Source organism: Fusarium poae, chromosome 3, assembly GCF_019609905.1.
Source record: "Fusarium poae strain DAOMC 252244 chromosome 3, whole genome shotgun sequence".
NCBI lineage: Eukaryota > Fungi > Ascomycota > Sordariomycetes > Hypocreales > Nectriaceae > Fusarium > Fusarium poae.
The window spans coordinates 152,633-165,614 of NC_058401.1; the positions used below are offsets into that span (position 1 = coordinate 152,633).

Genomic DNA, 12,982 nt, shown 5'->3' on the forward strand with positions numbered 1-12,982 from the left:
TCCCCAGATTGAGCTTCCAACTACAGGTTAGTTGTCCATTCGTATTCGATAGCTTATTCAAAGGAGCTAACTAGTTGGGGAAGGAAAGGCACAGTACGTTTAGTTATGCAGTTAACTGGAGTAAGGCCAGATCTACAGGCCGCTAAATTACAAAAGCAATGGTGGGCGTTTATGTACTAGTGATTTGATAAGTTTATCCTCAAAGTATGATGAACTAACTATGCTTGGTGAAGAGAAGGAGAGAGTATAGGCATGCATAAGGTATGGTGCAGTTGCAATATTGACTACAGCTTAAACGGGTGCTTCATCTAGACTGTATTGCAAAAGCAGTCGAGCTCATACCACTTCCATGGCGTGTCTAGTATACCAGTGGCCCCAGTTGAGCCTGCATACAATTCACAAGATACATTCTCCTCGACGGTGAAAGACAGGCAGTTGGGATTTCCCGCGCACGATTTGTAACAATCGAGTCTGGTACCAGCCGCAGCTTTTCCCAAATACAGAAAGTCGTCACTTGGCACCATAGGAATTCCCTTGGTGCCACAAACGGCATATCCAGGTGCGGGATTCTTAAGATTGTTGACACAACCCTGGACTGGTGCGGCAGTTGTTGTGGAAGCCTCGAACGTGGTAGTCGAAACCACATCAGAAGTTGTAGTGGTTGTGATAGTCTGTATCTGACTGTCGGTGATAATGGACATCTCGCTGCTGGTGCCAACGGCTACAGCGGTGTCGGTGGTAGCAATCGACTCTGCTTGAGATGTCTCGATAGTGAATGAAACAGAAAAGGTGGTGCTAAAAGACTTGGTTACATCGACCGTCTCAGTGGTTGTCGTAGCGGTGGTGGTTGGAGCTATAACTTCTGAGCTTGCCGAGGGACGACATGGTCCTGCATGGGCGAAGGAGAACAGGGTGGAAGTTAAGACAAACGAACGGCCAAGATGACGAGCCATTTCCGAAGTAAATTTTTTAACGTAAAGGATGAACAAAGTGTGCAGTCAGAAATATAAACTTAAGGGGAAGCAATGCTATTTATCTTCCACTTACTACCTAAAATTAAACACAGGTAGGCCTGACTTCTGGTCCTGTAGTTGGTCGTTTGCTCAGCTTTTTCTTCACAACTATTGATCACTAGTTTACCAGGTAAGGTCTAGGCATTGTTTTCAGCGCTGTTGGTAGAATTGTTGGTGGAAAACATAAGCAATTGATATGGGTATCCCTCGAAGTCTAATGCGAAATCGATAGATGCAGCTTCGTCACGAAAAATAGGGCTCTTAGAGCAACCTTAATCTCACACAAATACAAAAGCACTGTGAGACCTGCTATGCAACCCACTTATCCTTCCTTTAACACAAAGACCCGAAACACTTTTGGACCCCTTGAACTTGAACACAAAAGACCAAGCATCCATGTCAGTCAATTTGCCCAGACCAAAAAACCACCCGCTGAACACAAGAGCGTACAGGGGTCCTGTCACCCACGCTATAAGCACGGATCTGCCTTCCCAAACAGCACTATCTATACAGCTATTAATACAGCTAAAAATAAAGACAAGACCAGTATCTACACAGAAGCAAAAGCTATAGTAGATACTGACAAGTCTAGTACTGCCAGGCTAGTCAAGGCGGCCCTCTTTGGCTGCCGCCTAACTAGGCTAGTTAGGCAAGCTGAAAATGCTGAAGGGCCTAAAAAAGCTAAGGAAAACAGGAAATTGATCAGTTGGCTAGAGGGCGAAGAAAAGGCTCTCAAAACCCTCGAAAACGCCCTCTGCAAAGGCAGCAACCTTCTGTTGGATGAAGAGAAGGAATTGGTGGAAAACATAAGCAATAGTCTTGACGCCAGCACTGGTGAAGTGGGCCATTTGGCAAGGATAATCAGGGGCAGGCCAGCATCAACTAACTACGATAAGCATAAATTCGAGCAAAAAACGAGTAGTCTCAAATACCTGTCAATATTGAATGTGCTTGAAGATGAGAGCCAAAGCAAGATTATATCCTTGCTGCAGTTGCCTCCAGTTTAGTTGTTGGCCAGATAAACCAACCAACCAAGGAGTCCAACTCCCATGCCCATATTCTCAATTGCCTTTGTTCTTATACTCTGATCCCCGACAGCAATCACGACAACGGCGTCGCCAAGTTTGAAGAAGCTCAAAATAGCCAGCAACGTCAACACGGCCGTTAAATTGTCGACGTAGTGATGGGCGACGATGAAGACACCAACGGAGATATCTCTAACTCCAAGCATGTAGATGGATGCGAAACTGGTCATGTCTTTGGAGGACCTCATGTCTTTGATGCCTCGAAGACTGAATTGCCCTTCTGGATCAAGCAGAGCGACAACGCCTTGGAATGTTAAGATAAGGCCGAGGCTATAGATGCAAATGTCGACGGCGTAACCCATTTTTTCGATAATATTTATCTGGTTGGAAATGGTAGTGGTGTGTTTTGAGCAGATACTATATATCAGGAATTAAGTATGTGATAATGGAAGGATGAAGACATGCTAATCAGAGAAGAGATGGGATAATGGATGTATTTAGAGACTGATCTGATGCAACCCGGTATTTTCATGTCTGTGCAATTAGGATCTAGTACCTGTATATCTGGATATGCATATAAAATATATAACTTTTATATATCTAGATATATATATAGGCTATATTAGCTAATTTTACTTTTATATATACCCTTTTCCTTTAATATATACTTAATCTATTAAATTAAATATATTATTATTATTAATTTTACTTAATTTATTATTATTTTAATAGTAATAGCTTTAATTAATTTTAATTTTAACGTTACTATTACTATATAATCTAATCTACTTATAGCTCTAGGGTAAGTTAGTTTAACTTTAAGCTATAATAAGCCTTTATATCTTTATTAAGAGATTCTTTATTAAAAAAAAAGGCTTTTTTTATAGGCTAGGATTTTAATATATATAATTATAAAAATACTATTAAGCTAATTACTTTTAATTATTAAATTTTTTTATTTTTATTAAGAAAAAAAGAATTTAATAAAAAAAAAAATTAAAAAAGGTTATTTTTATAAAAAGCTAAAGGCCTTAATAAAGCTATATAAAAAGCTAAAATTAAATAAAAAAACTAAAAGTTAAAAAAGAAAATTTCTTTATAATTATAAATATAAAATATATTTAATAATAGCTAATTTACTTAATAAAGTAAATTATTTATATTATTAATATTTTTAATTAAAAGATTAAAGTTATTAATATAAGACTATAAAAGTACTATATATAGAGATAACTAGAGAATAAAGGTTCTATTAAGGTAATTTATAATATTAAATTAAAGTAGGGCTAAATCCAGAGGCTGAATTTATACAATTGATCTAGATTATATGCAGACCCGTCATCTCAATATCCTAAAGGGCAGATATACTGAAATACCTTGAGCAGGCTCTCGGAATCTGGTAAAGAATACAGATAACTTCAATCTCGATCTTCCTTGCCTCTCTTGTATTCGAACCACGAAGTATTCCCTCGAGTCATCGCGCTCTATTACTCTATAGATTTGCACTGTTACAAATAAGCACAACTGAACACCACTTCGTACCTGACACAGTCGGGCGTATGGTATTGCTATTGATACTACATAATGGAGGGACTATCTCTTAAAGCAAGTATTCTAACTCTCCTGCTCAATCTTTTGAAGAGTTTTGTTCCTACCAAACTAGACAATGTGACATGAACAAACCAATCTGGGTCAATGGACCGGGTTCACATGATGTCCAAAAATAAGTAGATGCACTACAACTCGTCCCTTAACTCATCCTCCAACCGATCCTCTTTGCCAGCATTAGCTGAAGCACCTAGCGGCTCTCCATAAGCGTCTTTCGGATTATCCCCAACACAATGATGGCACCAGAAAAGATTCTTCGGGTCGTGCGCCTTCTTCACAGCCAGCAACTGCCCATACGTCTTCTCGCCCCAGTACCTTGCTGTCCAGTTATGCATTACATACGAGCTCTCGGAGAAATAGCTGTTTGGACCAAGCTTATATATCGTGTCATCAGCCTGCTGCGTTGTCAAGGTACGTGCGTTCCACAGCATAAGCGCTGAGCGGAAGCCCGCGGAGATGGCTGTGTCTTTGGGCTGCACGCTGCCAAGATTGCCAGTCATTGATGTGTAGAGATAGTGGAAACCGCAACGGTAGCCCGCTGGATCTGGTGATGTTCGGTCAGGAGTTTTCAGTGTCTTTACGCAGATGTCCAGCACATCCATCATGGTCGAGGCGAACTTTGTCTCCATCATCTGTCGTGAAACAAGGACTGAGTTCTGAGACCCAGTGGCTGCATCGGAGGGCGGACTTGACGCTGGCAGAGGGTTCGTAGCGTTGAGTGAAAACTTGTTGGCTGGCATGGAGAGAAGGTACTTGTAAGCCGACTCATAGTTGTCCTCCTGGGCGGTGTCGTTCTTCAGGACGTCTTTGAGACCATCGCGGAAAAGCTCGTAGTCCTTTTCTGTCTGACCACCAGTATAGAAATACTCGAAGTTGAAGGACCAAGTGACTTTGCAGAGGTCGCCATTCTTGTAGTTGTCGGTGTTGATGAAGAAGGCAGGCTGCGTACTGACCTTGTGGTTAAGCCGTAGCTGCCATGCAGCAAAGCGACCCCACATGTCGCGTAACCACTCGTAGCCGAAGTCCTGCTGACCCGGGCAGAAATTACCCTTCTGGGAGATGAACACACGGCTGAGACCGCCATCGGGTACCTTGTGAGCCCGAAGTGTCATGGAGAGGATAATGCCCCAGACTCCACCTCCTCCACCGCGCATGGCCCAGAAGAGCTGGGGATTTTGGTGTCGACTGGCAATCTTCTTATGAACGACAGGATTGTCGTAGGCGTCGCGACCGACCTGGAGAACTTCAACCTCCAACACGTTGTCAACGCCGAGACCCATAGACGGCGCAAAGGGTCCATGACCACCACCGAGATGGAAACCAACCATGCCAACGGTGGAGCACCAGCCCGATGCGACAACGCGATCATACTTGGAAGAGAACTCGTGCATCTCAGCAAAGATGGAACCGGCGCCAAAGCGGAATGCGCCAGCAGGGGCGATAGTAGGATCCTGGTCCCAGGTAGGCATAAAGACCTTGTCCTTGAGCAAGATAGTACGGATGAGTATGCCTCCGGTCGGGCATGAGTTGCGGCTATTGTACTCGTGGCCAGTTCCAGCAGTGGCGATGCACAGACGGTGCTGGGCAGCAAATGTCAGGGCAGCAGCGATATGGCGCTCGTTGAGCGGAAAGACAACAATGAAAGGGTTCCAATTGCGGTACTCGTTCTGATGAAGTGCTGCCTTGCACATGTCCGATGCATCGTTCCAGGCAGTAATGTCTCCAGATGCACTGAAGCAAGGGCGCTGCATGTCGTTGATGTTCTCGTAGTAGTATAGTGCCTTTAGTCCCCCGATACCTAGACCATAAAATGACTGGTTCTTGACAGAGCCCATTGGTACTGGGGCTGGTTGCGGTTGTGGGTAGTTGCTCCATTCAAGTCCAAGCCGTGGTACAGTAGGGTCCAGAGCCTGCTCCAGTTCGAGGATGGCTGTCGTAGTCGGCCAGCAGCTAGAGTCTTCAGGCGTGCACCAGTTATGACCATCTTTGGCTGGGAGCGAGTACATGGCACCAGAAGTATCAACTTGAGAAGACTCGGCCGGGTCACAAGACTCAGCACCGCACATGTTGTTGTCAGAGCTGCATGAATAGCGACAGGAAGCGCTGCACGGGTTGCATCGACCCATGGCCCATTTTGTGTGCTGCGTGCTCTCCTTGTCTTCTACCAGCTGGTCCAGTGATCCACAATCCAGTGTTGCGTAGGAGTATATAGGCTGGTACTGAAACCTGAAGCGACAGTTGGTAATGCTACCACTGGCATCAGCGAGGAGCACCCGGCTGGGATCCTCCTGAAAGTGCGAGACGGAGTAACGCTCAACACCACGGCTAGGGTAATTCGGCCACTCCATTGATGCCTGGCCGTCGGCAGTAAAGTTCCATCGTGCCAGACCCTTTTCATAGTTGCTCGACACCTGGAGCGAGCGCCATGAACCTAGCAGCTTGGGTGGTGATCCAGCAATACCTGGAGTGGAGTGACTGGTATAACGGGTCTTGAGGTCGGGCTCAGCCTTGGTCTTGGACTTGGATGACTTGCTGTCGTCTGAGGCATCTGGAGAAAACGAACAACCTGCAGCTGAAGCCTTGCAGCGGAACATGAGAAAGTTGCCACATCCAGGCGTATCCATAGCAGTGAAGAAGCTTCCTGGCGCTGGAGCCCCAGTGTGGTTGCATGCTAGAAAGGCAGCTTCAAGCCCGCCAATGTCCGGAAGCCGCTGCACCAGACACTCTTCCAGGTGTGCATTACTGCTGCCACATCGCAGGACCAGTTCCCCAGGCCCACGTCGCTCATACTTGCACGTCTGGGGGTATGGACTGTCTGTAGTAACAGTCATTGTGTTGTTAGTGAAGGTCTGGGCAAACTCGAACTTGCCGGAACCCAGCTGCTCGGCTCCGAATGAGCGCCAGGTGCCCTTCCAGGATGAGATGTTGTCGCTGTTCACAAGACCGGGCACAGCAAATCCCAGCACCTTGAAGCTCGCGTCTTCGTCACTGCTGTCACTATCACTCTCCATAGGTGGTGCATTGCGGGGATCTAGCTCGATAGTGCTTTCGAGTTGTGCTGGAGGACATCTGTCCCAGTCCTTACCACATGAAAAGCACGAATCAATACAGTCGCCCGACATGCGAGGAACGCTCGCCACATCTGTCCCTTTCCAGTCTACTGTTGCCAGGTATGCACACTGCACACAGCGGGTCGTGATAGTCGGCTCCATATCTGCCATTGGTTTCGGCGCCTTGAGCTGCTCTTGCAAGGCTGGGTTTGCGTTGAACTCATTAGCCAGCACAAACACGGTGCGGAAGTAAGCCTCTTGTGGCAGCCTGAACGCTTCACCATCAGCACCCGGTATCACGGCACAGGTGCCATGCTTCATCCATTCAGACAGGATAAAGCATTGCATGGTGTTCTTAAACTGTGGATTTGTCGGCCAAAAGTACTTCAATAAGTCATCAAAGGTTTTGAGGATTGCCTCATCGAACTCCTCGCCGTTGAGACACCCGTAAGGCTGATTCTTGGCGCCCTTGCCGGCTGCTGAGCTAGGCCACAAACCGTGCAGCGTAGCATTAGCGGCACCTTTACTGAATGTGTTGGCCTGTAATGACAGCGTGTAGGCATCGACGGGCAGCAGTCCAGAGGGGTAGTCCGATGTGGTACACAATGGAAAGGCTGGCGGTTTTTGCATCGTCCCGCCGTCCTTGTCGGGTTGAGTGCAGCCAAACTTCCACTTGAGGTTGCATGATGCGGATTGGAAGTTGAGTTCATTGATTCTTCGCAGTAGAATTGGGTTGGAGGAGCAGGCGTCTGACTTGCCAGAGCATGATGCACTCACTAGGCAGACCAGCGCCAGCACCAGCAAAAGGTGGAAATGCCAAGTCATGTTTGCTTGGCAGGATCGCCAGTGTGTAGTAAGTCTTCAAAATAATTATGATGAGATCTTTGTTATTTTTGGGTGGTGTTTGTTATGGGAGGAGATCAACGACGGGGAGATCGAGTTCATATATATTCCATTCCGTTTGCATCCAACATACTTACTCAATGTCTTGACCAATAACACCCTCTAACCGCTGGGCTACGGATTGGACTTTCAAGCGTCTCTAGAGATTCTCCCTACATGTGCGATATGCTAAGCAATAGTTGGTCAACGGTCGAAGCTATCTCAAAACTTGAGTGAGCTGGAACTCAGTGGCTTGCTGAGCTGGGGACAGGTATGTCAGCTCGCCACAGACAATGTTACCGTCTGACTGACAATAGTATGTACCGCTAGAGAAATTCTCCAATCAGAGTATGCTCCAAAGGGGTTAATGCAAAATCTTCAACTGAGACAATCTTTCAATCAACCCACTTTGGCTGACATTACACCTACTCTGGCCATGTTTCAACCAGAGGCTGAGAGGCAAGGTTCTGGGCCCTCGCCATCCGTTCCTAGTCCAGTGCGGCTGAGAACGTTAGGTTCCTTAGATGAGGCATGGCATGCCGAACATGCGAGATTGCGGGGTATTCTCCAACCATCAACTCAGCCAGAACCTTTGTCAACCATTCAGTTTACAGCAATTGGTTTCTCATGGCTTTCTTCTGATGTTTGAGTTCAGTAGGCAAGCCCCCAATTAACCGTAAAGCATGGAGATTCCAGTACCCTCCAAGTTGATCAGTAAATTGAAGGCAAAGGTTGAACTGTGCATTATTGTCCCAATGTGCATCTAAACTAGAGAACAGCTCCACAAGTGTTACCATTTATTCGGCGCTATCAGTGCAGACCTCTCTTCTCGATTTCTTGCAGCCTATAGGACAAAGCTTGGTATCTTGTATAAAACGTTTTTGGTCAATCTTTCTGTCTAGCGCTTCAGCTCGCGGTCGACATCTGAACTAAACCGACACTAACATGATCAGCTGATGAGACATCTTGGAAGAGGATTTCTGGCAACTAAAACAGACTTCCGTGCTATCAGGGGAGGAGATTGAAGTGTTGAAGATGGAGGAGCGAGAACAGACGACGGGGTTTCCTGTGAGTTTTTTCAACAAATCTCTCCGATAATGAGATTTAGACTGGACTTTGGGATTTGTGTGGGGGAATATCGTCCTGATATCGCGTTTAACTAAGACCACATCTCAGTCATTCGTTCAAGATCTTCTACTTGTATCTCGCTATTTATGTCTCCATTATCATTGATGTCCTAGTTAGTCAATTACTACGTTGATTCAATTTTCTCGTTCTCGTTTTCGTAAGATAAAATCGTTTGGGTGAGGCATCATTAAAATCCCAATTTACCCTACAGTTCAGTAGAATTGATATGGGTATCCCTCGAAGTCTAATGTGATGTCGGAAGAACAGTTCAATAGAATAATTAGAGGTTTGCCTTGATACAATGGCAAGTTACGAGGCCACGTATTTATCGCTACCATATATCTACGACTTCATAATGGGGGCTATTAAAATTTTATCTATATGTCGAGAGAACTGTCTTACTTATAATCCGCTGTAGCAAAACGCAGACCTTGATCAATTTTTGGGATGTCTTTTATAACTCCAAACCGCGTGTTACCTTTTCTAATTTCTGAATCAAGGAAATTCGTCACACAAGAGATGATAATTCCTATCATTTGTTAGTAGGCTTCAAGCACGATGCGTCGACGACAAACCTGTAGCCTTCCCAGGTTCTCACTCCCATAGCCATCATCATCATCAGGCGAGAGTAACAATCCTGCCAGATGCTTCTTTGATTCTTGCATTTCAATCACACGCTACCACATTGTGAGAAACATCTTTCAAATGAATGTATATACTTACATGCTCAAACGAGTTGCGCATAAAGAAGCGCACAGTAGTGACCTCTTGCGTCTGTCCGATACGATGAATACGCGCGAGGGCTTGCTCTTCGATAGTTGGATTCCTAGCTTGTTAGCAAGTGTCTTGTATTTTTTCCATCGAAGTTGAACCTACCAGTGAGGCTCCATGAGATAGGCTCTAGTAGCTTCTGTCAAAGTGAGGCTGGAAAACATCAGTGGCTTTGATCTCTGATACAACACTAAGATGATCGAAAAGTACCTACCCAGCCGCACCGCAGGATAACGTCAAGAGCATAACACGAATAGATGGGTCATTTCTGAATTTGCCCACCACATTCTGTCGGCTCTTTTGTGGCACTTTGCCATCGAACCGGACACTTGAGATAGAGGACTGTGCTAGGCCGGCTTCGATGATGTCAAGTGTTAATCTCCAGGTTGAGAAAACAACACTAATGGGGTGTTAGCAACTATCCTTGAATACAATTTGAGTAACATTTACCATTTTGTATGTGACGGCAAGTTTCTGATGTCTGTAATTAGAGCTTTTACTTTAGATGGTAGGCTAACGTTCGTCTGTGTCTGCATATCAAGCAAACCCATTTCGAGAGATTCGCCGCTCATCGAGATTCGGGCCATGGCACAACGAGGATTGTGGCCGCATTCGACATTGTTCCTAGACCTCTGTGCGCAATCAGCGCAGACGTAGGTGAGGCAACTGAAGAACAAAGGCGTTTGGGACGCCGTGGCTCTATCTTCTGACATGGTCTCAGTAATGTCCAATGCTGATGAACACAGTAGACAAATGATGGGGACCATCTCTCGCTCCATATTGAAAGCATCTTGGGCGGATCTCGTCCACTCGTCGGCTTCTTGAATGTTCCGTATGACCTTGTCATGTCTCGTGTGGTAGTGCAGCCCTATGTTACAGACGAGCCGTAGCGACTCGATTCGCTGTAGGACATGGACATAACCGACTGGTTTGAGGGAATCTGGATCCTTGATTTTCGCTTCGTCTATGCTGACAAGAGTATCTTCTCTCAAATTATCATACAAAGCTTGTTCTTCCGGGCTGAAGTCAACAGGGCATTGCAGATCTTCCCTAGGCGGAAGACTGATGGTTCCCTTATCTCGCCGGAGTATCAGACACTTCGAGAGACGTTTCAGTCTTTTGATGGCCTCCTGATATTCGCCATTCTTCCACAGACGAGAGATATCAGCATCAAAGCATTTTCGATCTGTATAGGGATGGACTCTGATAAATTTGAACAAACTGGCGAGGTCACCAAGGCGATTCTGGATAGGAGTGCCGGTGACGGCCCATCGAGACCTCGAATCCAACGCACAGATGGCCTGAGACATTCGCGAGTTGCCGTTTCGGATAATATGTGCTGTAGTTGTCAGTCCGAGCAGACATTGATGTTGGTTATAGTGAACTTGCCTTCATCAAGAATAATCCTTTTCCAGCGAACCGAGAATAAGACAGAGTTTATCCCATTCGATGAGCTCCAATCAGCTGAAATGGTGTGGTATGTCGTCAAAACGATGTGATTCGCCTGAAGGTGGTGGAGAGATACTTGTCGGCCCTTTCGATGATATCGGTAGTAGGTCAAGCCGTCTTGAACGACGTGCCTAGCATGATGTTAGTCTCGTACATCGACATGTAGTATCAACACGTACTCAGAAAGCTGTTCCTCCCAGGTCCCTATCACTAGAAAGGCTTAGCTTATTTTGATCAGATTCATACGGCAATGTGAACTCACGAGAAGGTGGCACAACGATTAAAGTAGTCGGGATCGCTGCATGAAACTCTTCGCCATTACCGATATCGATGTCATCGTTGTCCAAGTCTGTTGCCACCAATGATATCATAGTTAAAGTCTTTCCAAGTCCCATAGGGTCTGCAACAATGCCCCCATAACACTGGGGAGGCTCTTCAAACTGAGGAACATCTGAGACACGGTTCAAGAAACTGAAAGATGAGTTAGCTAATGCATTGTGCGGCTAGATGACTTGGACTTACTATGTTCCTTGTTCCGTATGCTTCATCTCCCAAATATCTGGATCGTGATCAGAGAACGCCCATCCCTGCTCGCGCCGCAGCATGAACGTCAGAGCTTGCTTCTGATGCCTTATCTGTCTTCAGCTTTATGGAAAAATATGAGACTAGATAAGGCTCCTTACCTTTTGAGTTCTTGCTTAATGACCGAGGGCTGGGGAGCTTCCTCAAGGTTCTCATGGCTACAAAGTTCGTCCAGTAGGTCAGATTGGTTAGCAGTGGATACCAGCTCTAGAGAACTTGAGCTCTGAGAAATAAAGTCAGACAGGAGGGAGCAAGTGGAAATGTCGTCTGTTGAGAGTCGGTGGGGGTTACAGTATCTGACTTCGCGATGGCATTCTCGAGGATCTTGCAAGTACACCTGATAGTGCTCAAACCAGGCTCCCAACTCTTCAAAGATACTCAGAGGGCCGTAAACCGAGATTTCCAAACTGCATGGTATTGTTGAGGGACCATGTGGTGATTTCATCGCGTCCGCAGATTGAAAACCACCAATGATGCACGAGACGTGGAGTTCGAGACACGTCTCGTCGAGGAGATCCTGTATCATCTGACTATACTCCGGCGGTATCTGTCCAGAGACGTCGGATCGGTCTTTGCTAGAAAAACGAGTCGAACCTTCTAGTTCGACAGGGAACGATGCCAGTAGGCTGTGAGCTGTCTCTCTTTGATCACATTTGGCAACGATAGACGGGATCTATGGAGTCAATACTTTTTTGGTGAACCTCAGAAACTATTACTCACCATTCCAAAGCAAACAATCTCACCAACCCCTTCATTCTGATCTGGCACTGCCGAGGAAGATTCAACGCAGATTGCTGTGTTCTGGGATAAATCACTGTGATACGGAAGAGGTTGTGATGATGGATAATCCGCGATTAGTTGTGGCCATTGTTGGAAACCAGCAATAGGCTGGTTTATTGGAGTACCATAGAGAGGATACTGCTGATATGATGGTTCGAACATTGGCAAATGTGTTTGTATTGGCACATACGTTTGCAGTGGTAAATGGGAATTAAGAGGAACGTTCGAGAACGAAGGCCATTGAATGTTGATACCATTTTGATAGGGAAAGCTCGGTTCGGTTCCAATAGTATTTTGTTGGTTATAGCTGCCCATGTGGTAGTCAATCACGTTATCGACTGGCGTGGCATTTGTTGGGTACTGGTTCCATACAGTCTGTACATTACCATATAAGGTCCAGTTCAAATGTTGTTGAGTTGTCGCTGCCGGTAGGCTTTGGAGTTGGAAATCAGACTGGCTATACGTCGTCGGATGTTGAGGATCATATGTCTGGACTTGCTCTTCGCCTTGCTCTAACCTTCGTCGCTTAGGCGCTCGGCTCATAATTGGATCCAAGACCATTGCTTGGCAAGAAGGTTAAACCAATAAATAAATAAAGAATTTGCTTCTTTGTCAAAAGTCCATGAAAGCAACCCTTCCAAACCAATGGGGTTCGTTAGGCTGTATGTGCAGTTGATGCTATGTGAGCATATCA

At 45.8% G+C, this 12,982-nt stretch overlaps 4 protein-coding genes across 4 annotated transcripts; all 4 read right to left on the reverse strand.

Moving 5' to 3' along the window:
- Positions 1-308: 308 nt before the first annotated feature.
- Positions 309-953, reverse strand: FPOAC1_007400 (uncharacterized protein; the record flags this gene model as incomplete). Its single annotated transcript, XM_044851868.1, has 1 exon — positions 309-953. The coding sequence occupies one exon, from the start codon at positions 951-953 to the stop codon at positions 309-311; it is 645 nt and encodes a 214-aa protein (XP_044704538.1).
- Positions 954-2,016: 1,063 nt separating this feature from the next.
- Positions 2,017-2,400, reverse strand: FPOAC1_007401 (uncharacterized protein; the record flags this gene model as incomplete). The annotated part of the gene is made up of 1 exon (XM_044851869.1): positions 2,017-2,400. One exon carries the CDS (start codon positions 2,398-2,400, stop codon positions 2,017-2,019), a length of 384 nt encoding a protein of 127 aa, XP_044704539.1.
- A 1,374-nt stretch (positions 2,401-3,774) lies between these two features.
- Positions 3,775-7,521, reverse strand: FPOAC1_007402 (uncharacterized protein; the record flags this gene model as incomplete). Its single annotated transcript, XM_044851870.1, has 1 exon — positions 3,775-7,521. One exon carries the CDS (start codon positions 7,519-7,521, stop codon positions 3,775-3,777), a length of 3,747 nt encoding a protein of 1,248 aa, XP_044704540.1.
- Positions 7,522-9,214: 1,693 nt separating this feature from the next.
- Positions 9,215-12,831, reverse strand: FPOAC1_007403 (uncharacterized protein; the record flags this gene model as incomplete). The annotated part of the gene is made up of 12 exons (XM_044851871.1): positions 9,215-9,235; positions 9,282-9,383; positions 9,430-9,532; positions 9,583-9,630; positions 9,692-9,877; positions 9,928-10,778; positions 10,841-11,057; positions 11,106-11,136; positions 11,189-11,397; positions 11,449-11,556; positions 11,610-12,181; positions 12,229-12,831. The coding sequence occupies 12 exons, from the start codon at positions 12,829-12,831 to the stop codon at positions 9,215-9,217; spliced, it is 3,051 nt and encodes a 1,016-aa protein (XP_044704541.1).
- Between the last annotated feature and the right edge of the window lie 151 nt (positions 12,832-12,982).